The sequence below is a fragment of the Nesoenas mayeri genome, assembly GCF_963082525.1.
Source record: "Nesoenas mayeri genome assembly, chromosome: 1".
Taxonomy (NCBI): Eukaryota; Metazoa; Chordata; class Aves; order Columbiformes; family Columbidae; genus Nesoenas; species Nesoenas mayeri.
Genome location: NC_137541.1, coordinates 59,268,344 through 59,295,696, shown reverse-complemented (window position 1 = coordinate 59,295,696; position 27,353 = coordinate 59,268,344). Strand labels below are relative to the sequence as shown.

At 42.1% G+C, this 27,353-nt stretch overlaps 1 protein-coding gene across 1 annotated transcript in view; it reads right to left on the bottom strand.

Moving 5' to 3' along the window:
- Positions 1 to 15,402, bottom strand: part of APPL2 (adaptor protein, phosphotyrosine interacting with PH domain and leucine zipper 2) — a gene marked incomplete at its 3' end in the record, with an annotated part of 41,553 nt that extends 26,151 nt beyond the window's left edge. Inside the window, exons 1-2 of the mRNA XM_080360016.1 lie at positions 15,337 to 15,402; positions 10,406 to 10,504 (exon numbers count right to left, since the gene is read on the bottom strand). Of these exons, the coding sequence (XP_080216142.1) occupies positions 10,406 to 10,504; positions 15,337 to 15,390 (153 nt within the window). The 5' untranslated portion in view covers positions 15,391 to 15,402. The remainder of the gene's footprint in view (positions 1 to 10,405; positions 10,505 to 15,336) is intronic.
- Between the last annotated feature and the right edge of the window lie 11,951 nt (positions 15,403 to 27,353).

Below are 27,353 nucleotides of genomic sequence, written 5' to 3'. Positions count from 1 at the left end.
CAACTACTTACACAAATATTCAGTTGTATGTGAACAACCAGTACCAAAATACCTGCACAAATAAGCAGCAATAACAGGTATACTTCAGACCTAATCAACATACAGTTTGTTTAATTACTTTGAATCGAGGGTAGGATTTAGGGCTTATTTTTGGGTTGGGTTCTGCCCCCCATATCCAATAACAAAATTAGAACAATCTCAAACATGTAAGCTGTTGTATCAGCATAAGAATGTTTCATATTGGTTAATCATCTTTCCCCAAAACCTACACAAGAGAAAGAATCAGTAGATGTGACTTTATATAATGCATTCACAATCAGGGAATGTACTGATGCAATTACAGCGCTTTAGGTTGATAAAGTAGTATAAAACGACACATAATTGTGTATTTATGGCTAAACTGGCCAACGGAAGTACACCCATCCTCAAGACGTGCTTATGCAAAGTAAGACTTGTAGGGAGGTTGCATAGTTTTGCTTGACAGCTGGAAAAAAACAGACAAGCATTTGGATATGTCAATCTTTACTCAATGTATTCCTACCAAGAGTAAATCAACTCCTCTGTCCCTGATTCTTTAACAATGACTTAAAACTGAAATAAAATAAGAACTGGGATCTCTATTAACCAGTTAGATCTTTCTCCACCTGAGTAATGCAGAAAACTAATCACTTTTCATTTAATTTCATTTTAAACTTTAACATAATCTATTATTCTCTCTAAATATATAAGGCCATAGAGAGCTCAGAGCAACCTCTGAACTGCTTTAACAGCACCCTTTATGCTGGGGCTGGTACAGAAAACCATTAAAACTGGGACAGTTTGTGTTCTGCCTTGTCACCCTAAGCACAGCACAGTTAACTATCTGGGCCAGAGTTTCTGAAACACCCTTTACTTTGGCCTGGTGCCACTTCTGACACACTGCATTACAGCTCGCTGCTTCTGCACCACCCTGGCATGCCAGGGAGGAGGGTTAATATGGACACCAAGGCCCAAACATTTAGACAGAGCCTTAAGCGTGCCCAAGTGCTCAGAAAGAACAAAGAGACATAGCCACAGCCCAGGTAACAGCAGCGGTATGTAAACATACCACAGAAAAAGATGGGTGAGCTAATTCTGACCAACTGAAAACACTATGGTGATAATACTCACAGGTGGCTGGAGATGTGATCACGGAGGCCCTCCAAGGTACAAACAAGGGCTGAGAACTGAGTTAATCTTGGTACAAACTTGGATCATGTGCACCCCATGACTATTTTCACCTCACAGTGATGGATTAGTCTTATTTTTTGTTTCAGACCAATTACTAACGAGCATTAATCTTTCATACAATAATAATGCTAAGGATTCATGTAAGACTTGCAGGTTGGTTATGCAGATTGTGTAGCTTTTAATATGAAAAAGCTTAACACAAACTCTCAGCATTTAAGTATTTCCCAAGCTAGTGGACAGAAAAGGCTCATATCTTATAACAAATTAATACACTTTGTTAAGTGCTCACAGAAAGATAGAAATGAGGCTTAACTATCTGTCCCCAGGCTGTAAGAACACTGGAGAGCCTTTGTCACCTTCAAAGTGGCAGCTGACAAGCAATGACTTGAGGACAGGAAGGATGACACTCCTTGCATGTGGACTGATCACATTAAAAGGATTTGTTTGTATGCAAGTGGAGCCCAAGGATTAATTTAAGATTACAAAAAAGAAGCAGAGGTTCTCAGGCCTGGAATCTTTTTCATAAACACAATCTCAAAGACAGAGATGAGTAAGAACCACGAGAAGTCCAAGTCCTCACACAGCATGTGTGACGCCATCTGTCAGTTGTACAGCTGGGTCAGGGTGAGAGGAATCTTTTGAAATAAACTGCGTGTTAGAAATATGCCTCTTTTTTCCCCCCTTTTTGTTCCAGTCCACTTATTCCTGCAAAGTCTGCAACTGTATGGTCTGTTTTGAATTTGGAAAATAAATGCTTGTGGCTTAAACCTGTTAACACTAAAAGAAACTTCAGAATAATAGGCTGAGACCAAAGGCATCTTATTCCTTTGTGTCAGCCACCCTCAAAGCTTCTATGAGTTTGGTTTTTAGACTAGCAGATCCTCAAATTTTCCCCCAACCCAATATCCAAAGTGTGACAAAGAGTGTCATTACTCATCTGTGTGGGCCAGTTTGACGATGGGCCATGCAAAGAGGCATATGGAAGAAATATCATCTGGTGATCACCACTCCCCAGAAGCAGTCTCCAGTATGTGACAGAATAATCAGGGAATACATCAACCCTGAGGGTCTCAAAGGGGTGTAAGTTAACAACACCATATCAAATATATGATGAGGTGGCAACAGTCACATATAAAGCCCAAACAGACATCAAGGCATTGTTCCAGGTATAGAACAAATAGATGAAAGGGCCTGACATAAAATTTACTTTGGGATTTTGGGTTGATTTGGGGACAACAGTTCCACATATCACTGATATCCCATTGATGCCAGCAGGTCGCATTTGTGATTTCTAGGATTGGTTCTTTGTGTCAAAACACCACAAACAAATTTGTTACTCAATCCCTGCGCATGTGGAAGAGTTGATCCTGGGTCTTTCATTCTCTCTCCCAACCTCTGCCAGACTTCATTCCTCTTAGAGGTACAAAATCAGTCATTGTACCACTAGGAATAAAAAACCCAACCAAACACACTTGCCCCTCCACAAGCAGATGTAAACAAATCAAATTCAGCTAACAAATTGAAACACAGTCACATTGCATAATAGGAAGCAGGCAAAGTGCTCTGCTGACCTAGTGGTAATACTGCATTGCTAAGCACACTAATCTGGGAAAGTTTGGTTTAATCCTCCTCCCATTTCTTCCTAATCAGCCTTCTCCGCCCCCTCCCCTGATCCTAATCGGTCTCAAGACTTACAAGTTATTTGCATTGCTTCAACTGACAGATCCACTAAATCCAGGGAAATTATTTTAACAGTTTTAATTCTAATTCTAAGACATTTTCCCATGGAATACAGAAACATTTGCTTCTTTTATCTAAAAGTGACTGAAATTCAGTATACCACACCAAAAGAAAAACTGTTATACAATCCTGACTGCCTGTTCCATGTCTTTTCCACAGTACTTGGATGCTTCAGAATTCACCAAGTATTTCTGGAGTGGCAAAGCTATTGATGAGAGGATCTATCAGGCAGAAACCAAATAAAATCCTCAACGGAAATCCAAGTATTCTAAATGAAAACAGAATTAACCAGTGCTGGGCCTTGCAAATACTAACTCATTCATTTACATTAGATGATTTTATTTAACAGGGAAAACACCACTGCAGCATGAATGTAAAGTATACTAGAAGGAAGGAAGAAAGGACTGTATGCAAATAGGTATCAAGCAATCAGTTATGATTACAGATGTCCTGACTCCTCCTTCTTTTATAACCTTGGCTGGCATGCTAGGGCATGACAACCTTAGGAATAGATTCTTCTAAATTCACTAATACCAGTTCACACAGATAACGTAATGGAAGTGGTGTCTTCAACCTAGCATAATCTACCAGAAATTAAAAAAAAAATCCAACAGATTAAAAACCATTGTTTAATTCTCAAGTTATTTCAGTGCCTCACCCTGCCTTCAAATATGTCAGCAAAAAAATGTCCAGCTGTTATTTTCTGATCTAGTGCCAGAGTAAAGGCATGTGATTTTTCTGGGTTGATTCCATCTTCTTCATTATCACCTTTATTCATCAATCTGTTCATATCTTAACAGAATATGATTTTTCGATAACCTGTTTGTAATAAAGTTTCCATGCTGTTAACCATTTACCAGTGACAGAGCCCATCCCTTTTTAGGTCTCTTTATTTTTCCAAAATAAGCTCTGAGGGCTAATACATTGAAATCAGAAGATACTTCTATAGACAGTTGTCTAACAGACTCCAGATTTGAGGGCATGTAAAGGATTAAGTTGACCTATAAATTAACTTCTAAAGACAGAGAGCTATTCCAGCATGTTCAATTCCAATCCCAGTATAATGAAGCTTTCTGTAAAGCTACTTTCCCACTCCGGCTAAAGCTGGCATTTTTAAAACTCTGCAAGTAACCAGCACACAGAACTGCCAGAGGCTTCTTCATGTAAACAAGCAAGATACTGGTAAAGGTACTTATTCATGCACCCGTATGTGCAGAATGACACATAATAAAACTTGGCTTACATTTGGGAAAGCTTAATGCCTCATAAATGAGAGAAACAAAACCAACAAACAGGTAGGTGGTTGAAGGAGGAGATCCATGAGGCAATTGCAGCCTCCTCATCTTTTCAGAACTAGGGGACACATTTACCTTCAAAACCCGGCACAGCACTGAAAGAACTGGGTATTGAAACAACACTTTTATGCAGCTCTGTCTACGTGTGCATGCCATCTTCTTGCAAAATAGAGTTCTCCAGCAACGTAGTAAATGTGACAGTCCTACATGCTAAGGTTTGCGTATTAAATAGCTTGGAAACATGAACCCAAGGGTGAGAGAAGCTAAGTCTCAACGGGGCGCTCAGGCTGCCCAGCACTTCACAAGATCAGGCTCACATGCAGCTTGTCCTGCTGCTGATTCACAGCATGGCATTCAGTCCTCACAAATGTGAGCAGCTCAGCAAAGGACCATCTTATAGCTTCAAGGAATAGAAGTCATTAGTCAAAACTCTGCTGTAAAACAGCCAAAGCAGCTGAAGGAGGATGGCTCGGTCAGTAGGGAGTGAATCTCTTCAGTTTCTTGCAAAACAACTACTATCAGCAGGGCATCCATACATTGATGTCTTCTTGTAGTATTGACCTTTATTCTGGGCACAGTGACAACTCCAACTTCATAGGCAGCATTAAAAACAACTCCCATGGCTTTGTAAATATATTAATTCTCATGTGATGATGCTCTGCTTACCTCTGTTACCAACACATGCTGAATATGGCTCAGGAAGTGCAAACTTACAATTAATATGGAAAAATATATGGTATTTCACAGCATTTGGTACTGACAACTGTAATCTCTTGCAAGAATTTGTCCTAACTAATACTCCACTGAAGCTTCTCCACGTGGAAGCAAAAGTTTACAAAACACTGTTATACTTCATTGTTTCAAAATGTTTTTGGAAAAAAAGTTTTATCATTTCAAAAGGTAATGCAATTATTCCCTCAGGCATGAAAAAAAAAGCAATTAAAAGAAAATCTGTATCAGTGCTTACTTGTTAACTTGGCAAGAACTAATTTAAGAATTCTGAACACCTGGGGTTGGCTATGCAACATAATAAATATGAAAAACGGTGCATGCCCTAGAGAGCCTGACACCTATCTACTGATTTACAGCCTGGTAAAGTCAATACATAGGAAGATGAAACAAACAGCACTCTTGAAAAATGCAGACGTGAGGTGTTGTGAATTTGGGAAGAGAAATAACACCGGTATAAAGCACTACCTAAAACAGCCCTAGACAGATCCAAGCTGTCCTGATACCCATGTAATGCTGTGCATCTAACCCAAGACTATTCCATAGCTGTCAAAAGTTTCCTTAGGAGTCTGGACATACAAAGGCAGTGAGCCCCAGAGATTGTCGCTGCTTTGTCTGTGTGACTCTGGAATCACAAGACAAATGCTCACAGAGACACAGATGCTGAACAGAATTACACTTCACAATTCCCGTGCTGTTCTCTCTCTGGGTATACCGACAAAGGCAACGTGGGTTTATTTTTATTCCTCTTCTGCTGTCACTGCTCTTAGTATCTAGACAGATTTGTCAGCAACAATGAGATGAAACCTCTTTCCAATGACAAAATACTGCATCTTACTTTCCTCTAACCTACTTAACTGTTTATCCCTTCTAATGGTCAGTAGAGACACAACAGTCTCCTGAGTTTCTAAATAGCATTTTCTTTCAAGTGAAGATCCCAGCTGAGCCATTTCTAATATTAGGATGAAGAGCTGGAGATGATAGTACAGCCCTGAAAATAATTTGCTATGACAGTGGGAAGTCAGGAATGTGACTCATACACCATTGCAAGAGCCTCAGCATGCAACTTCAATAAATGAAGTTTTCTAACAGTCTCTGCTTGCTGCATTACTTATTGCTCAGGTAATACCATGTCCAGAATGATGAACACAACATTCACAGAAGTGAGAGAGCAGTAATGCCAGATGCAGCATCAGGGCTTGCCCACAATGAAGAAGAACTACAAGAACAAACTCTATTAAGGGAGATTTCCTCTATAAGACAACTAAGGTGGTAACTACCCCAGGGTACTACAGCACAGATGGGAGAACTACAGCAGGAAGTACAATATGTAGTACTCACACGGATGTGGTTTATTTGATGAAGAAATATAAAAATGCTTCACTATATTTACACACATGGGCTTGCCAGATCAACCAAACCTCACTCCTCAGGGACAACTCATAGATTAGATTCCTGAGACTTCTTAATCACAGCATCATACAATGCATCTGCATTGCAGTCTCTTTTTCACTGAAGGGCTCCATGTGCAAAATAGAGTCACCACCCCACCACACCAGGTGTGGGTGCCCAAAGAGGTAACAGCACTATCCTGATCCTGCACAGCAACCAGGGGCTTGTCACACAGAATCAAACTGGTAGTAATATACAAGGGAATGGCACGAAGATGTACCAGGGAAAGTTTAGGTTGGATATTAGGAAAAGGTTCTTCACCCAGAGGGTGGTGGAGCACTGGAACAGGCTCCCCAGGGAGGTGTCATGGCCCCAAGCCTGACAGTGTCCAAGAAGAGACTGGACAAGCCCTCAGACACATGGTGTGAACTGTGGGGCTGTCATATGCAGGGACAGGAGTTGGACTCAATGATCGTTGTGTGTCCCTTTCAACTCAGGACATTCTGTGATCCTATGATATACCATCCAGCTGCTGCCTAGCGCTGTCGGCCCTTCCACATCAAGCCGCTCCAGGTGCCCAGGCAGCTTTTCCAGTGCTACACCCTTCAACAGGACACTGCAGATCCTTTCTTGCACTCCTGGGACAAAACCAGCTTCAAGTCACTTCAAAGGTCTGTCTACAATGTCTGCCCATCGCAATGAATGCGCCCGTCTCAAAACTGCCCTACTGTTGTTAGAAAAGTTAAAGGCATGCAAAATGAAGTCTTGCTTGAATATATGTAAGTCCGAAAAGTTCGATCCCCAGCACCTAGCAGAAATCTGTAGCTTAAACAAGGAGGGGGGGGGGAATAGAAGGAATGCTTGAAAAGATTCCTATTTTCCTAAGTGTTTTTAAAAGCTCTGGGCAAATATTTCTCTTTCTCACATTCCTTTCAAAGACACTGATCCAAGTGTTTAGAGCAGTTTGAGCTGTCAATTTGCAAACTTACTGCTGCTCTGCACACAAAGCAGTGTTTGGGGACAAAATACATGCATATATCCACACAGATAATTAACAGATTGCAGTTGGTACTAATTGCTGTTCCCCTGAGACTTTGCACTGCATTCAGAACCATCAACTATTGTTATTTGATCACGTACTACGATGGTTTGAATTACATGAAAAATAGAGCCTTCATCACATAAAACACCAAACTTCTAATAAACTACTCCAGAAAATCTTGAAAATGCAGTTAGAAGACCTGAGAAATTTTAAAGTTCAGAATGTAGTTAGAAAGAAAACAAGATTAATGTTTTTTAAACGGTCATAAATGTTTTGTGGGGGCACAAATCCTGATTTTTCAATACTGTGGAGCGGTACAACCCACTGCTGTTTTGCCTGACTGCCATGACTGGTGTGATTTCAGCCATTTTTATGGCTGTGCAAACAGAACTTTTATCATCGCTTCAAAGTAGGTCAGTAACTGTAATTTCTATTTTACAGATAAGGAAATCAGAGCAGAGGACGACTATGACTTTGCCAAGACAAAAAAGTCAGGAAAATAAAAAGGTAAATTTAGAACGTGGCTTCACACTTCTCTCAACTTTTACACTCTCTCTACCAAATCTTGATCCCTCTCAAAATGCAAAGAGTTGGTAGCACTTTCTAAAAACATATCAGCAAAAGCTGATTTTCTCTCAAGTTTTATTAGGCAGCAAAGAAATAATACACATATGATTTTTTAACTGTCCATTCATGTTTAGTGGGCACTTCAGCACTACACTTCTCTTTCTATGCCAACTGCAATCGTAAAGTTTTGTAATAAGGTGTGTGCCCCTCAAAAATTGAAGGTGAGTTCAGTCAGAAAGCGTCTTCCCTTGAAATATTCAGAAACAGCTTGTTAAAAGGATATATCGATATTTGGAAAGCTCAGTATATTACTCAGAAATCACTGTTAGCTTATAAAACACTAACAATCTATTGGAAATTAACCACCATATGTAGCTGAATTAATATTCCCATTAATTTTTATTTAAAAAACAGAATTTTGCCCCAATTTTAATGTACTCCTTCAGGTCTTATACAAAAATATCAACACTTTAAAAAGTGTACATAGAAAAAACAAACAAACAAAAACCAAACCACAAACACAAATAGTTTCAGTTTTCCACTTACAAAATGATTTTGATCTACTTATCCTTTCTTGTTACTGCAATGTCATTTTTTTTGCCACTACTGGATCCTGACAACACAAACCCAAACTGAAATCACAATGCAGAGTGATTCCTCAAGAATTAAATGGCAGAGCAGCAACACTAAGAGCACTAAATGTTGACCCAATGTCCTTGGTAAAGTCCCTAATACTGGCCACTAAACCTGAACTTCCCTAAGTCAGTAGTAGTGTAGGGTGCCCTCCTCCACATCCTTACAAAAAACTGCTATGCACCTCCCATCTCAAAATGGCATTAAACATCCAATATTCAGAAGTGACTGAATAGTTACATCAAACTCAAACAGGAAGCGTGGAGGAAGAAAGTGGCCAAGACGTGCTGGCAAAATGAAGAAGATTCAGTAGTACTGTGAAGTACAGATGGGTAAATGCGCTGAGACAGTGAGAAGAAAGAGGAAATGTCATAACTGTGGGGCAACAGAAATGGAGAAGGGTGAAAACAAAGATGGAAAGGAAGAGGCAAACAAAAGCAAACAAAGCATTTTTTCATTAATCACAGGCCAGAGCAACTGCTTCTAAAATGCCATCCTAAAAAGCCATTAGCCAAGCAAAGGGATGTGTAGTCCACAAGTTGAACACTATCAACCCATATTTATCCTCTGATTTCCTGCCTTCACCTATTTCAATCCTATCTGCTCTTTAGTCTCAGGTATCTACCATCTGACATACCTACACTCTTGCTACTCTTAAAGCTCAGTGACTCTACCAAAATGCTCATCACACACTTTCAGTGCTCATTTCATGTCACCTCTCCAGCCCCTGGCTATGAGCTGTATTGTTTTCTGAGTATCTGAGCTGTGTTGTCAGCCTCTGGTTGCTCTGCATTTGCACGGGATCCAGGACACAGAGACTTGGAAGCTCTCCAAAGGTGGATCTTCCAGGTGTAGGCAGCTAGATCCTGGGCAAACAACACTTTCGTCCAAGCCATACTATCAGTCACCCAAAAGAGCAGTCCCAACAAATGGACATATGCTTGCAGTAGTTTTACAGCTGAGCTGACTCCTGGTAACATAAGAATCAGGCATTTGGTCTTCCAGCAAATTCAAAATACCCCCTTCTCCTCATCTGTGTCCTTTGATGTACTGGTTTAAGAACAGAAAAACTGTTGTTTCTAAGGAACTCAGGTATCTAACCTACATAAATACTTGCAAAAGTTCCATGAGATACTGTGTATGTCTTCAAAGACCTAGATCTGGTATTTTGAAATACCTAGTTTTATACACATGGGAGTCCAAGCTTCACTGAAAATCACTCAGATGTATAATATTTTCCAAAGCACTGGATATGATTTACCTTACAAATTTTACTTTCAAAGGGATTTAGTCATCTAGGTCATGTCAGTGCCTTAGAAAGTGTTATTTTTTCCTGCTCCCGTACTTTTCACACTGACTACTTTAGGTACTCAAATTCAGTATGACCTAAAGTGTACATTCTCTCTGTAATCAATGCACATAGTTCCTTCCAAATGACGAGTCACAGCATCCAAGCTGGATGCCTACAGTCCACGCGAATACCTATCCACGTACTGTGTCGACACTGAGGCAAGCAATTCTGTCAAGGCTGGGCTTCCAGCACACCATAAGGTAAGGACATACCACAATTTTTCTTTTATTAATTGTCTGGAGACAGACAAAGCAGATAAGATTTTTTCATGCATATGAGTTGTGAACATCAAGGCATGAAGGGGCTGAGATATCAGATGGAAAACACCCACAACTTCTAAACCACAAGAGGTGCGCTACTTGGCAACTTTCATGTAAATAACAGCATCACAATACCAATTTATCTCCTACTGTATATGGAACAAAAGAAACACAAATGGAAAGTTACCTGAGCACCGTAGACTCGTTGCATTGCCTGAAGCAACTGGTTTGTATATTCAGTAAGGGTTCCTGCATCTTCTTCAAATACACTGAGCAAAGACCGAGTCTTCGATAAAAGAAAAAAGCAAACAGTTTTAGTCCCAAGTGAAAATGTTAAAACTAATCATAAGTGACTATAAATAAATGGTAGCAAAAAATACGAATCAGTCAGAAATAATAAGCCTGCAACTTTGCATGATTCTGTTTATTCAGATTTTCACAATATGTAGAAATTAGTCCTCCAAGTATGGATAGTTAAACTGAGGCATAAGGAAGCAAAGCAATAAAATGCTATGGCCATATCCTGACTCCTACACTCTCACTCCAACTCAAAGACATTCCTTATGACATAATGAGGAATGTAAAAAGTCCTGAATGTCTGCCTGCTGAATACAGTAATCCAAACCATGTTAAGGACTCTGGGTCAAACACCACTGCTTGCTCACTTTACTTCTCTAATGTCAGACTGCATCAGAAGCACCCCTTTCCATGAGATAATTTACAGAGTATTATTCACTCTCAACTGTCTTGAGCAACTCTTAAAGGGCCACTGCCAAAGCTAGCTGACGTAATCGGACCAAACAACTGTGTGTTCATCTACAACAACAGGCACAGAAGTATACACCCACTCAGAGACACCCCATACTTTCTCCATTTGCTAGCTCATCCTTGCCACCAAACAGGGAAAAAAAATGAATTGTGTTATCTTAAAGACATGAATTCCCTTGGTTTGTTTTGGTGGAAACATCAGGAACAAAGAATTACATTGCTGACACAGCTCCTGAGATGTGAAACAAAGATATCTCAGAATACTGCCGAGCTCCAGAATTTGCTAGATCAAGACAATAATGAAAGAGGGAAGGCTGTCCCTTTAACAAAGTCATGATCCATCCTTAGTCTTAACTTTCCTAAATCCAATCTATTTGATGCTAACTGGCAATGTCTTTCCATCTGTACAGCTAATTTATGTGACATTAATTAGTTTCATCTGCTTACATGAGGGGCACGCATAAACTTCAGCACTTTAATAATTATGTCAGTCCTATAACAGAGCAAGTGCTTTACCTGTCCTCCCAGCACAGGAATCTCTAATGTATCTGAAGTATCCAGGTTCGAATCTGAGAAATGTATTTCAGAGTCTTAAGAAAGTTCTAAGTTGCTCCACTATTTTAACAGGAGGCACATGTACTTCCCCAAGGCACTTATTCTCCTCTGCAAAACTCTCTGCCCTGACTCTATGGTTGTTCTGAAAAACTCAAAATCAGCATCCTTCAAGAGCCCCGGCCTAACATTAACTATCATTTCATCTCTGTTGAGAAGCATCTGAGCCAGAAATTGGTGTTGCTCAGCAGTTAAAGCACATGACTTAGGAGTCAGTCCTTGGGTTCTGTTCTAGGCATTGCAGGGGAGCACTTCCACACTGTAAGAAACTCTAAAGCTCAACATTTCAGGCTTCTAATATGCTAAGCTGCTAAAATACTTCCTACCTTAGAGAAACTGGCAGTCAACACATTTGGGAAACTAGTTTGAGACCTTAGCATGTAAGAAGATACATAATACAAGGTACTGTTTTCAAATAGAAAGAACATAAAACCCAAAGAATGGAGTAAAGGCCAAGTCAATGAAATGGATATGAAGAACCCAAACTTATTAAGGACCTTTGTGCAGAACTTTCCTACAAGGATGGTGCCATGGTTTGAGAGTTTTCCACACTAAGCTATTATTTCAGTAATTGAAAGCATATTGCTTTTCAAAAATATCTGTTTTAAAATGTATTATCTGCAATGATGCATTAAAACAAGCAAAACTAATGCCAACAAACTATGTTCTATCTATACAGTGCTCATCTTCTTTGTTTTGTGTTACAACAGCACACAAAATGCACAGGGTATGAAGATGGTTAAAAAAAAAATCTAGGGAAGGTAAAAACTCATAAAACTTGACACAATGTTTATCAAGACAAATCTCAAGCCAAGAGCTGAAAATTAGAAAGAAATTGTCCAAAGTAGGTTGGAAATCACATGTTTCTGCGTCCTGGAAAAGGTTTCCAAACACAGGAATGTCAGCCAGATTCCTACATCTTACTGAATTTTTGCAGGTTCAGTTTTTCAGATGTCTATATATGGGTTGAGGTAGAACAGCTCTGCAAAATAAATTCTGAAAGTCTTGGCCTCAGTTATTAGCACATTGTTCAAAAATAATAAAAACAATAAATGATTCAAGCGGTTTGGAAGTTATTCTTGGAAAAGTTCATATTTAAGAACACCATTTAAAATCACTGCAACAAAATATCAGAATGTGTATAACTTTGCTGTTGCTTTTTTGACAAATTCTGGCATAGCAGCTAATGCTGCTGAAATAAACCAGTAATCCAAATATTAAGCTAACATTTAAGAGGCCTCAATTAGTAACACCATTATCTTGACTTCCAGAAACACAGGGGGAAAAATGCTACTTTCATGTATTTCCCTCAGTTCTAGCATGACTGCTTGCATAAACTTCTCTCATTTGGTGGCCAAACACTTCAAAATTAAGAAACTTCTTACAGCCTTTTTCAGCCAGTGCTTGGAGACAAATCAAGCCAAAAGTACTACATGGTTGCAGAGAGAGAAATCAAGTTTCAGAAAACTGATGAAAAATGACTTTGGCCTAATTCTCTTCTGTCTTGCATGTAATTTACATAATTCATACAGTTTATACGAAGTGAGGTTATATCCTCGTTTTACCATCTCTCTGCATTGCTGTAAGTGACTGCACAGGGCAGAGGAGAATCAGGTCACTTCACGCAGAAGTAAATGACCACATAAGCTGCCATACTGTAAGCTCTGTGTGACAGATACCGCCTTCTGGCTCTGTTTTGTGGTACCCAGCTCACAGAGGTGCCCGGTTGTGCTTTAAATCTGAAGTTCTCTCCAAGAAAACAGTTAAAAAAATACTGCAAAAAAAAAAATCTGTTTCCTTGCATGAAAAAATAGAGGGTAGAAACACTGGGCTGTTATAAAAAATTAAGCAATGCCCCTCCCTCCCAAAGTTATAGGACTTGAACAAAAGTAATGACCAAATCAAGCCAAAACATCCTGCAAACACTCAGATTTATGCACAGCCTGGTATTTCCAGTAATTGCAAAGGAGATGTTAACAACCCTCATTTCAGGTCAGGAGAAAGATGAAGACCTCCAAATTCAATTCAGTGCATTGTTCGGCTGCTTTCAGTCAGTGCTACATTTTTAATCATTGAAGGAAGTGTTGACTGAAGAGGTAAATGAGTTCACTTATCTTGCGTGTCAAGTTCTTCAGCTCCAGAATGCACTGGGGAGATTAACACTAAAAAAGTTAATAACTGCTCCTAATAAATCTAGCACATTTTGGTAAAGCGTGGAACACAGAACCATTCAGGCTGTCAAGGAACAATGCAGGTCACCTTGTCCAAATCCCTGCTCAAAGCAGGGCTGACTCTGACATTACATCAGGTTACTCAACACTTTTTCCAGTCAAGTTCTGAAAAATCCCCAAGGATGGAGATTCCACATACACCATACCAAAGAGATGATGAAAATCATTCTTACTAGCATGAGATTTCATGGAATCACATAAAAACAGGATAAGAGGTGACCAAGATGAGCCTACAGATTCATTAAGTCCTGACAGGTGCGTGTTCAACATTTCTTTCAAAATGTCTCATGACAGACTCCCTAACACCTTTCAGCAACCTGCTCCACAGCTTATCTATTCATTTATCCCCTGATCCATCAGCAGATGAGTTAGGATTACAACACAGGGCTACCTGGGAACAGGATCCATGCTGATCCACCCTGCCCTCCCTTCTCCTTTTGCTGCTTCACCGATTACTTTTGTATCTCTGTCTGCACCAAGGTTTGTCCTCGAGTGCACCTTTCCCAGCCCTTCATGAGATTTCCACTCCTTCCCCTTGCCCTTCTCTCTTCCACCCGAATTTCCCTCCTTCTCCAGCTCTTGAGGCCTCACACCTCCCTGGCCCCGAAAACACCACGACCTGGCATGTTCTTCACTGTGGAGTTTCTACGGTCCTCAGAGGTCACTTGCACAGCTGTGTCACATCATGGCTCCCAGCACTAGGGAGAAAAGTTCTCCCTTGCCTGCAGAGGTTGGGATGGAAAAGGGGGTAACTGCCTGTCCTTGTTCCTCAGACTCCTTCGGAAGGAGGTCATCTTCAGTGGGATCCACCTCACCCCTGCTGTCCTCCACAGGAAGCCTCTGTACCTGAACGAGCATCCTTGAGTGGGGAGGAGCAGATGTGCTGGTGGTGACATTCCTTTGGTCCACTTTTGTCACTGGGGCCAGGTGACTCACGGTGCAGAAGCCTCCCTGTCCCTCAGGGAGTTCGGAGGAAACCACGCCATGCCTGTCCATCCTCCCTCAACACACCTCACCTCTTCAGAGCAACCCTTACACCCAGCCAGCATGCACCCACATGGGACAGCGTGAGGAAAAAGCCAGAGGGGTTTCTCTGAGACAGGTGAGGATAAAGGGCTCGGTGCCCCAGCTTCCTCACACCTAGCCCCTCTGCCGGAGGGCAGCGCCCTTCTCCAGAGGCCCTCAGGAGCACACACAGCCAGTTTCTCCCTGACAGGTGCCCCGTAGGAGGCAAAAACCTTCCCCCGACACCACACGGGTGCCCTTTACCTGCTTCACAGCATCCCTGCTCCCCGAGGGTACCACCAGGAGAAGTCACCCTGACCCACTTCTCCGCTCCTCGGGAGCCCGCTCCGCTGCCCCTCCGCCCGGCACCGCCCGCCCGGCACCGCCCGCTGACCCCGCTCTCCCCGCCGGGGGACAGGCCCTCCGGAGGTGTCACCCCCCCGCCCCGCACCGCCGGCTCAGGTGCGTCACCCTGGCTTCGCCCCTGGCAGCGGGCCGCTACCTGCGGGCTGTCCTGCAAAGCCTCTTCCAGGAGAAGTTTGTCGACGGCGGGCATGTTGGCGCTGCGGCGCGGCTGGGCGCGGGGAGCTGGCTGCGCGGCGACGGCCGACGGCCGCGGACACGCCCCGGCGGCGGGGCTCGGCCGCGGCCCTCCTCCCCGCGGGGGCGGCCGCGGGTCTCGGCGGGCAGCGGGGCACGACGGCTGCCTGCTTCTGCTGGCGGGGCGGGGGCGGCAGCCCGCGGGCGCTCACTCCTCCCAGTTCCCGTCCGGCGGAGGAAGCGAGTCACGGGGAGGGCAGGAGGGAGCGCGGCAGGCGGGGGGTGGCTTCCTGCCGCCATTAACTCCTCGGGCTTAGCCTGCGCAGCGGCTGTCTCTCCTGTCAGGGCGGAGGCTCCAGATGGTGTCCGCCTGTTCATCTCCCCAGCTGTGGGCAGCTAGGGGCTGGGATGGCTTCCCGCAGCCCCGCTCTTGGCTCTGTCGCTTGGACTGCAGGGGAAGGAGGATCCAGCAGGGCAGCGGGATCACCCTCAGCTGAGGGAGATCTCCCTGGCTGTGAGGGTGCTTGTTTGGTGGAAATGAGGAGAAGGTGGCATTTTCCTGCGTCGGCCTGTGGGGCTGGAGGACCTCCAGCTGTGGGGGAGCCCTCTGCTACACCCTTCGGGGTGTCCCAGCTCCCTTTGGAGGCACTACAGGACTGGGGGCTGCCGGCAGGTCAGACAGGCACCGGTGGCTCAGAGGAGCACCCCGGGGCCTCAGCTGCTTTCTAGGACCAGCACAGCTGATGGCAAAGATGGACCTGCTTATGAGCGGCCCTCATTTGCAGCATCTCTGCTCTGGTGAGACCCCACCTGCAGTCCTGTGTCCAGCTCTGGAGCCCTCAGCACAGGAGAGACATGGACCTGTTGGAGAGGGGACAGAGGAGCCACAGAAATGATCAGAGGGCTGGAACAGATCTGCTGTGAGGACAGGCTGAGAGTTGGGGGTGTTCAGCCTGGAGAAGAGAAGGCTCTGGGGAGACCTTATTGTGGCCTTTCAGTGCTTAAAAGGGGTCTATAAGGAAGATGGGGACAGACTGTTTAGCAGGGCCAGTTGCGATAGGACAAGGGGTAATGGTTTTAAACTAAAAGAGAGGAGATTCAGGCCAGACATGAGGAAGAAATGTTTTACACTGAAGGTGGTGAAACAGGTTGCCCAGAGAGGTGGTAGATGCCCCATCCCTGGAGACATTCCAGGCCGAGCTGGATGGGGCTCTGAGCAACCTGATCTAGTTGAAGATGTCCCTGCTTATTGCAGGGGGTTGGACTAGATGATCTTTGAAGGTTCCTTCCAACCCAAGCTATTCTGTGATTCTATGATCTGCATTTGTTTTTGTGTATGGGCAACTCTCCAAGTGACACCATGGGACCACAGAGTAGTCCTGGCAGGTCAGTCGGCGCTCAGCCACAGCCCTGTACTTGAGCATTTTTTAAGTTACTGGTTGTCCATATACAAACCTATGTTTTTATTAGCGCCTCACTGATGTCTTAATTGTGTTGGAGAAGTTCAGTGTTTAGACATTAATTCAGATGCTTAGTTGAACAAAGCTAATGTTTTCAAAGTACTCAGAGTCTTGCTCAATCTGTATTATGTTAACATTTTTGAAGGGTGGCCACTGTTTTCAGATGCCTCAGTTTCTCTAAAAGTCCACAGTAGTTGATCTGCAGATCAGTTGCTCCATGCTTGTCAGCTGTAGCTCTTGTTCCAGGGCAGCTTGAGGCAAAAATTGAGATACACAAAACCAGAATCCCATTTAAGAAAAAAACATTTCTGAAGAGGTTGGGAAGAATCCTGCCAATTAAACAGAATATGCAAACAAAAATATTTTCTGTAAAATGGTAAGATGTTATCATCCCTGAAGTTTCACAGTCTTCAAATAACTCATGTTGTTGCCCTGTTTTAAAAGAAGAAAAATATTTTTTTTTTAAATGCAGCTTGAGTTGTAAAAGAACTCCAGACATTAGCATTGGCCTGCTTTGCAATTATGGTAAGTGCCTACTCTTTGCATCTAGTGGATTTTTCCTCTTCTGTCTTTCTTAAACAATAGTGAATGTTTTATATGGCAAGAAATGTGATTGCTAATACTGTTTTGGTTTTGTTTTTTGTTTTTTTCAGATTTAAAGACTGTACAGAAGCGGGTGGCCTTAGGAAAGCTTTGCAGATCAGCTGGATGATCGTTTGTTTTTAATTTTGTATGAGAAATTATCATTGAACCTTGTAATTTTGGCTACGATATTTCTATGCGTCTGACATTGATTGGTATTGCTTCTGAAGCTTGTGAGAGGACCTCTAACCCCAAGTGCCAAGCCTGCCTTGGTGTGACTCTGCTCCATGGTCCTGAAGCTGGACACCGTGTCCCAGGCCCTTGAATAAGAACAGAGTTCTCACATTCAGTCCACTTTTCCTGCCTGAATAAAGACACTGAGCCATAATAAAAACCACTAGCTAATACCAAAAAATATCAAATATGACAGTATATATTTACATAATGAAAAAACAAAAATAGATATGGCTTTATCAGAAAATGTTGTTTCAGATAATTTTAGAATGGTGGAAAGAGGTCAGAGGTTTTTTGGTTTTTTGTTTGTTTTCCTACAGAATGTGAAGTAAGGCACTAGTTAGGCATTTTTAGGCTTAAGAATCCATGACTGCTTCTGAGCCAGTTTTGTCAGTCTGTGTTAAAGTCTTATTTTTCTTTCTTCAGAGATTTTGAAAACATTACTCAAAATTCACTGAGGAAGAGAAGAACATGCTTTATCAGATTTTGTGCATCTAAAAGTAGCTTCAGGGTATTTTTGACTATTTCCCAAATACTTCTGTTACAACTCTGCCCTTTCTTTTCCCCCTCTAGGCTTCCAATAGTTCAGCAACAGCTCTTCCCCACTGGGTTGAAGTATTTTCTTCATGAAGAAAACATCAACATGCTTTGTATTTTTATTTTACATTGTCTTCCCTCCCAAGAGCTATAACCTTTAAGGTCTTATCTTGTTCTTGATGACTTTGTCTAGTCTAAGGTTCAGGTGTGGAAGCCTGTTGTCATTCCAAAATCAAGGTCAGCTGTTTCCAGAACAGGTTCTACTAGCTTTGTTTAAATAAAACAGAGGGCACATCAGTAACTACTGAAAGGTGACACTTTTACTATCTGTCATTCTTTTTTGCGTCATTCCTTACAGCTTTGTAACCTATAGTACTACTCCCAAACATTTCAACTATTTACTTACACAACAGTAGTGATATTATTTTTAAAATTGGGTACCTTTGTGTATAGGCAGACCTTTGGGTACAGGGTATCTAAGCCTTTGACAGGAGCAGAGGCTGTCCTTGGGTTGTCACTGCTTTCTGTGCAGGGCACCAGCACTGGGCAGCCTAGCAGGTCCAGCTCCAGCTGAAGATACCCTGCGGTACCTGTGCTGTGTCTGGGACCCAAGGGAGCTTCTTCAGAGCCATCTCCGTAGCTTCACATCACAGAGTATTTTACACCCCTCGGAAGAGAAGTGGCGCGGTGTTTATCTTGGCGTGTGGTCCAGGAGCTGCTCGCTGCGCTGGGCAGTGCCAGCAGGGAACGAACACCACTTCAGCTCCTCTCATCTAAATCTGGGTATTGAATGCAATACTCGGTTACTACAAGAAGTCTTGCTAGTGAAAAGTGCTATTCTTCAAAGTCAGTTTTAAAGGGAACGCTGTACATATGGAAAGAGAATAGGGAAACGGCAGACACAGTACATAGAATCAATCACCTGAATATTTCAAAAACCTGTCACGGCAGCATGCACTGAGCTGTGAACACTTCCAGTAAGCAGTCCAAAGTGGAAACTTAAGGTAAAAACCCTGGAAATTGATACATATTGCTTATAAAACTAATAAGAATTTATAATATTGAATAAAATCGAGAAATAATTGAGCATTGAGTATGAAGTAATTAATTCCGTGAACTAATTGTACTCCTTCTAAGAAAAGATGATGCTTTCTTCCAGCAAAAGCCTGAACGTAGCCTAAAAATCTCATAGTTGAGAGAATGAACAATATTAAAGGAAAGAGGAAGGTTTGGATTGATCTGTAAAGTCAAGATTTCTCTGCTATATAAATCTCTTGGCAAAGTGATGTAAAATCGTCCAGTACTACAGCAGTTTTGCAGAAATTAGTGCATCTTCAAACTTGAATTTGGGATTTTACGTGTGATTGTCTTGTTCCTGTTTGAGGCTGGTCAGGAACATCCCTCAATCACCAGCCAGTCAAGTATGGTCCTCTGCAGACTGCCACTGCTCGTATGACGGAAGGAACTACAGCGTGAGATGGCAGCTGGGGACTCTGCCTTCTGTGGGACCATCTCAGCGCCACGTTTCCAGCTTTGCTGTCCCTAGGAAGGCTTATTTGCCCAAGTGCTTCACCACCTCCCTGCCCAGTTCCAGCTCAGGTCTGGAGGCAGAAGCGCCAAACCTGCACGGTGCTGTGTGTGAGTTAATAAGCGTTGCCATCTCTAATTGGCCTGTTTGGAAACAAGGCAGCTGCTGTGCATCCTCAGCATAATTTATTTCCAAATTTGATAATCCACCCAGAATTAATGGAGAGCTGACTATAATTATTTTTTCTGGTTAGACTAGTTACAGAGTAAGTCATATTGCATTGTGTTTTCTTTCTCATATGTTCCATTGTAACTTTAAAGAACATATTGCGTTATACTTCCTTTTTGGCTTCATAACTTATACTTTACAAGAATTTCTGAGCAGTAGTATGCTAGTCACATGTTTGCTAAGTCAGCTGAGTCTATTTATGTGTTTAACACTGTCTAATATGCTTATTCTTCTTTGTGCTCAGTAACAAAGAAATCTTTGAACTACAAATGACTTTTAGAGGTGTAATATTTTACCCCAAGTTGTGCAGCTGTCCTGCATAAAAATAAGAGGGTATATTAAATGATAGTAGCAATGAATCACTTCAAATTAATTCTTTACAAGTGTAAGATTTGAAGAAAATCTCACTACTCTCACTACAGAAGCATACTACAACAATTTTTTAATAGTATATGAATAAATTACTTGTTAAATTAATAATAAGGCATCTAATGTACAGGAGAACTCTTGGACACATAGAGAAGGGGTATCTTGCGATTTTGTGTGTTACCCACAAGATAATACCAGGCTGAACCAAAATTCCACTGAAATTATTAATTGCCATGTAACCAAGATCTCATGCTTTTTGTTTTAATGTAAAACACATGGCTTTGTTTATTTCCATTAAACACGTTAGTTATCTGCCAGAATGGATATGTACAGATGTACTTGCTAGTGGGATGGATTGAATTAAAATCTCTTTGAAGGTGAAGGGTGTAACTGCTGTCTTTAATTTCATGTAATTTAAGGACAATTAAGTTCCCTCGTGTAACCAAGTACAGCAGCAGCCTCCATCTAGATCCAGAATAAAAACATGGTTTCAAGAGCTGGGGTTTCTGATGACAATTGCCACCGCGTCCCCCATGCCTGCCTCTGCCCTGCAGTGTGTGGCCTCTGGGGGTGGTGGCATGACTCTGGGTTTGAGAGCCTGCCGGCCATCTGGTTTAACAGTTTGTATTTGCTTGGCAAGGAACACAATCATTGTTAGGGAGAAGTACCAAAATAATTTAAGCTGATATTATTACCTTTTGTCCACAGTTTTTGCAATGCTTAGGCAAATGCTCAGATACAGGCTCCTTTCTCCTTTTAGCTGTGCTGTTTGTAATGTGCATTGCTCCCTAACCTATGAGGCACTGTTTCAGGTGATGGTCCAATGGAGTTCAGGGGTGAGCACAAGTCTGATGAGGAGCGGCTGAGGGAACTGGGGCTGTTTAGCCTGGAGATAAGGAGGCTGAGGGGAGACCTTATCGCTGTCTACAACTACCTGAGAGGAGGTTGTAGCATGGAGGGTGTTGGTCTCTTCTCCCAAGTAGCAAGTGACAGGACAAGAGAAAGGATTGTCAGGCTGCCCAGGAAAGTGGTGGAGTCACCATCCCTGGAGGTGTTTAAAAGCTGTTTAGAGGAGGTTCTTAGGGACATGGTTTACTGCTAGAGTTAGGTTATGGTTGGACTCGATGATCCTGAGGGTCTCTTCCAACCAAAATGATTCTATGGTATCTGAGGTATAGGGAAAAACCTTACTGTGAAATACAAGTAACAGAAAGAATAATACAAGTGCTTCATCAAATAAGTGTGCATGTGGTATGATTCTGTAGATTAAAATTAAGAGACATTTAATGCCTGGCATGTAATTATTTTATGAAATGCTAATAAGTAACCTGTTAGGTATAAAGGTTACCAAAACTCAGAACACCCTGTTGCAAATTCAAGTTGGATTTCAAGGTACGACTGTCAATTTAGTGTCAGAGGGAACGCTGACTCAGAGCCCTTCTGTTGTAGTCTTTAAAATACAACATTAATACAAATATCAGAAGCAAATCCACTTAGTGTTGTCACTGTGTCTAAAGCGAGGTTTTAGCTTATTTTTTTTATCATGAGATCACCTGAACCAACCAGGCCCTGCATTCTGTGTTTCCTTCTGAAGAACAGAATTGAAAAGTTCGTGTTGTCTTAACTCTGGTAGCTCCCTTTGATTTACCTTCCCTTGACATCTTTCTGTGGGTGCTTAGGCTAAAAAAGCTGAATGATAAAGTCATAACATACATAGCAGAACATATCCTGAGGTCTATTAGAAGTCTACAAAAGTCTGTTAGGGTTATTCTGTCCCTTTTGGCTTTCCTGCTTGCTGTTTAGGCTCTTTTTGTTCTGCATGGCACAAGGGGGTCCTGGTCCATCACTGAGGCTGATGAAGACCATCAGAGGCCTCAAAGAGCTCTCCTGGCTGCTTCCCCCTTGAGCAGAGCCCACCTGCGCTGCCCAAGGCAAAATCAGAGCAGGACGTGCTAGTTCAACAGAATGTCCTTTTGTGTTTTTAGAGAAACAGCATAAAGAACCGGGGATGAGGTAGAAGGCAATAAGGAAACTCCAGGCAGTGCCGGCATGGGCACTGATCTCACAATCTGTGTGTTTCGTGAAGGGGAGTGGCTCCTCTGGGCAGGCTGCCCCGGCAGCCTCATGTACCTGCGTACACGAGCAAGGGCTGGTGTACCAGGAAAATACACTGCTGCATTGCTGCCTGGGTAGAGGGTTTGGGCACCGCCAGTCTACCTCAGCAGGAACCCTCTCACCGAGCTCTGTGTATGTTCCTCAATGGTGCTCAGATGCTTCCAGCTTCGTGAGATCAGCTGCTTCCAGTTTTTCTTCCTGTGACGGCCACTTAGGGGTTCTGCTGTCTGGAGAAAGCCAAATGCTGGAAACATTTTGCTGTCATATGACTGGACCTACTGTTGTGAGTGCAGGGCTTGCCAGAAAGCCAGAATTGCGCAGCGTGTGCCCTGAGCCGCTCCATCCAGCACTGCTGCTGGTGGCAGGATCGTCACCCTGCCGTGCTGGTGTCTTGCTTTTGTGGGGACCAGTCAGGTGTATGACAGGAGCAGAGCTAAATTATTGTAGTGGAGGTTGCGAGCCACATCTTGTTTTGTAGCATTGTAGCCTTTCGACTGTCTTGTCAGAGATGTGCCAGTTTTACAGCAGGGGTAAGAGCACAGCCCCTGGGAAGGCTGTGGAGTGTGGCCCCAGGAGAGCTGGCAGCAGGGCCAGGCTGACCGCTGCTAGCAAAATAACTCTTCGAGTTGGCAAACCTCTCTCATTTTTTTCCCAGGCTAAAGGCCACTGTGAGCAAGGTACAAGCCAGATGAATTATCTCACCAGGCAGCTGGCTGGCTGGCTACAAACTGCCCACCTTACGTGAGTGTTTGTGCACCTCACATCAATGTTTCCAGAGTTTGCCTTGCAGCGGAGAAGACGCCGTGCCCTTTTGCTTTCTACTGTGATATCTGCAATGCAGGCAGGTGTTTTGTGACACCTGTGACTGCCGTATGTTACCTGTGCACTTGACTACCCGACTTCAGTCCTGCAAACATGGAAACCTGTGTTTAGCCTGTCAAATTCCTGGAGATTAATCAGGCATATAAATGTTGGCTGGATCAGTAAGTAGTTTTCCAGTTCTTTCAAGTTCATTTATGGTAACACATTGCTTATCTTTGTTTTTCTTTCACTTTTTAAAATCAGAACATTTAGTTCGAGGGTCACGTACAGCCATTATCTTTAAATACTCTGTAAACATAAGTGCTGACAAGATCCTAAGTCAGCAAGCATCTGTCTTTGTGAAAACTGTGAAGCATGCAGACAACATGTACAGCAGACAGAGTCAATAGGACCTAATAATATACATCAGTTTTTCTTAGAGGAGACCAATGGTTCCTAACTAGTTTTTTACCCTCTCAAATCAAGCCTGTGTGAAATAGCAAAAAGAAAAAAGCCCCAAGCAGAGCAGCATTGCATACCCATGGCTGGGAGAACATGAGTAATAATGAAATGGAAAATGTTCTCGTCAGCATTTAAACTAACTTATTTGCTTTGAAAGAAATCTATGACAAAAGTCTGCAGTGTTTTTCAGCCTTTGCTGAACAGAACTGCTTGTGCGTACGGTACTTCAGAGCTCTTGTTACATTTGAATTACGCTGCGTCCTGGCGTTGCCAAGTGGAGCAATGTTCAGTACTGTTAGTATTGCTAAGTCTGAGTCCAGATCTCTTCTTTTTTACACTGTTGTACATGTGGATCAGTGCTGCTGGCCTGCCTGGTTCATCGTGTCACAAGTTTGCTGTGAGGGGCTACTGGTGCTGTCATCTCCCCTTCAGCACTTCCCTGAGCGACATGTGCTTCTTGTTATGAGATGAGACAGATTTGGGGGTTGCTGGAAAAGGACTAGTCCTTATCATTGTGGAGGAAAGGGCAAGTACAAGTCCTCAAAACCTAAACACTCACTAATCAGAAATCCAAGTGGTAAATCTTCATGGCTATTATTTTAAGCTAAATTAATAATTTTTATGCAATCCCATGCATTTTAAGAGCCCCCAAGTCATGATTTTTGGACATGTTTACAGATGCAAATACTAGTAAACAAAATACTAGTGTTCTGGGAGTAAGTCCAGGGATATATTGAGGAACAGTTGGTCTTGGCTTTTGGTGCATTGCCTCCATTATGTTGTCAAACCTGGAATGAATGAAACTACATAAAGTGTTTAATGCAGATACTCCTGAGCTCTGTCCATCCTTTGTCTCTCTATCATTTGCCTCTACTGTGGATCCAGAAGCTGACTCCATGTTAGAACAAGGGCAAATTGCTTCATCTTTATTAATCTAAGTGAGAGGAGATTGTCACCTTTATGTAGGTGCTAAAAGGATGTCTCCTATGAGAACATCGTGTAACTACACATACTGATTGCTTATGGTTTGTTTTGTTTCATGTGTACAAATACTCTGCTCTTACAAATTTTTCAAATTATGTATACAAAAGCCTTCCCCAAGTGCTTAAAAATTACTAGTATTTGATCTGTCAAAAATCACATTCTGATTAAAATTCAGTGTTAAAAACATACTTTTGCTCTTTGTCAGTCAATGCAAAATAATATAATTGGCATATGTGGGTGTCTTTTTTGAATAAGCTAACACACACTGCTTGCCTGTTGCTAATTGTATGAACAACTTCTGTTTACCATGTGCCTAATATGACAAAAGTTTCAATTAATGAAAATGGTTAGCATCCTGTTTTAAAATGCATATTTAAAAGGTGCTGTTTTGATGGACAGAGAGTTTTCCCTTTTTTTACCTGGCTAGTATTTGCTGAAGCAGAATTCCAGTTTTTCAGTGAAATGGTATGTGGAAGTTATGAAAGTCTCACCCAGTATGAATTCTATATTGCCACTGTAAAAGTACTGGCAAATTTTAGTCAGCCTAAGTTTTCAAAAGTTGAGGTGTTAATTGAGCAGAGGTGGATAAATAAGCAGATTCGATAAGGATGTTTTTCATCATGAGGATGTGTCTCCTATTTCTGCAATCTGCGGGCACACTGCATACAAAAACAAGGCAGCGACTGCTGTTTGGCTTCATTACCAATATAAGGCAAAAGCATTACTATGTGTGGGAAGCTGTAATGGAAATCTCCATCAACAACAGAGGAAGAATTTACATCTGAAGAAGTGCATGAAAATGAAATTAAAGCAGGGATACTATCTTCCCATGATACTGAGCAAATAAGAGCCTTGTGTGCAGAAGGGCCTCTCTTCAAATAACGGTGTCGGGCTCCATAAGACAGATCGGTACCTGATGCAGAGGACCATCTCCTGAGACACCTGCCTTTTCTCATACGCAGTTTTGAGGCAAGGAGGGTTTTCTTTCAGGGCTGTAGATAAGGTTATCTTACCCTGCTCGAGTACTAGTTTAGGCTTACCAGATGGTGCAAGTGTGTATTAAATACAAATGAGTGGGGATTAAGCATATGCCTGAAGTGATGCTTTGTTTCAAAGAGGTACATGGCTGCACTGGCATCTCAGTGACATCTCAGTATAAAGGTCCTTTCTCTAGCTTTTTGGCACTTTTTTGTATTTTCATTTTTGCAATCCCTTCTCTGTTTTTAAAAGCTGATTTAGCTGTGTCTTACGTATTAATTTATGCAGTGAGAGACACGGGAAAGACGTTACTCTGTTTGCATAGCATATTAAACAAAGAGAGTAAGATGCTTTTCTCCTCTGGAACAGAGCTTTGGGAGACTGTTATCAGCAACAGTAAATTGAAGGTTGGGTGACCTCAGAGGTAGGAAGCACTGTCTTGTATCATATATTTTATAAGACCTCTAATAAAAAGATATAATACAGTGTATATATCAACCTTTTGGGCACAGAAAGGATTCCAAACTGTTTCTGAAAATACAACATAAGCATTTGTCCATTTGTTACCTTCAAGGACACCTACCTTGGATTGTAGCAGCAAATGCACAAAACACTAGGACAAGCATATTTTTCAAATGGAAGGGAGGAAAATTAAAGAAAATGTGCCCACAAATTTAGAATTTTATTAATTAAAAGTCTCTGGGATCCTGTGTTTGTATCTGGAAAGGAAAAAAAGTGAGATAGTTACCTAACTGATTCTGAAGAAATAAGACTTAGAAGGTCAGAATTTACCTTCAGGTAAAGATCTCCAGGCGGGGTTTCTTGTTTTGCTCTGCCTTTCCCAGCAAGGACTCTGATGTCTCATTCTTGAAAGCTGCTAATTCACTCACCTTGGTCTAAATGTGCTGCAGATGTTGGAGCTGTATTTCACTGCCACTGATATGAATGCAGCTGTCTAAGGAGACTGATAAAATATACCTTCTAAATCAGCTTTGAGGTTGATACAGTGATCCTCACTCAGACAAGGGTCCTGTGAGCTCAGAGAATGCCTGGTTACACAGCCCCAAACTGAATCATCCTTAATGGCTCTGAAGAATAATCTTGCAAAGAAGGTGGAATTAGCCGAGCTCCAGAGCAAATTCTTCAAAAGGTCTGTGTGCTAAAATGTAGATGTTTTTAGGAACAGACATGACATTGATGTGAACATACTAATGTTGAATTATGACTTATTTCTTCCACACGAACTTACCTTTGAAAGTTTTACTCCTGAACTCTATTTCTACCTTCTGATCAGCTAAGAATCATATACCCTGGACTAGTAGCTTTTGAAAACAAAGGGAATTTAATGTTTGTGCACAATAATTACATTCAAAAAGAGTTACTGCAAAATTAATTACTATTTATTCTGTCAGAGATTTGTGAGTGGGATGTTTTGTAAAGCTGGTCTATCCACTTACAGAATATTCACATTTCACTGGTGCTTTTTTGGCCTCTACTTAGTGACATGCTTGCATTTCTCCCTAGATGAGTAGTGGGTTCCTTGTTCCTTTCTTGCCAAGGGTTTTAGGGGATGCTGCAGTTTCATGGATGTCACTGATTTTGTCCCAATCCATGTCTGATTTGGCCCAATAATGGGCCAATTATTTGTGACTTCCATGAGAGCAGGAACAGCACTGTAGCAAGACTGTGAAACTATCCAGG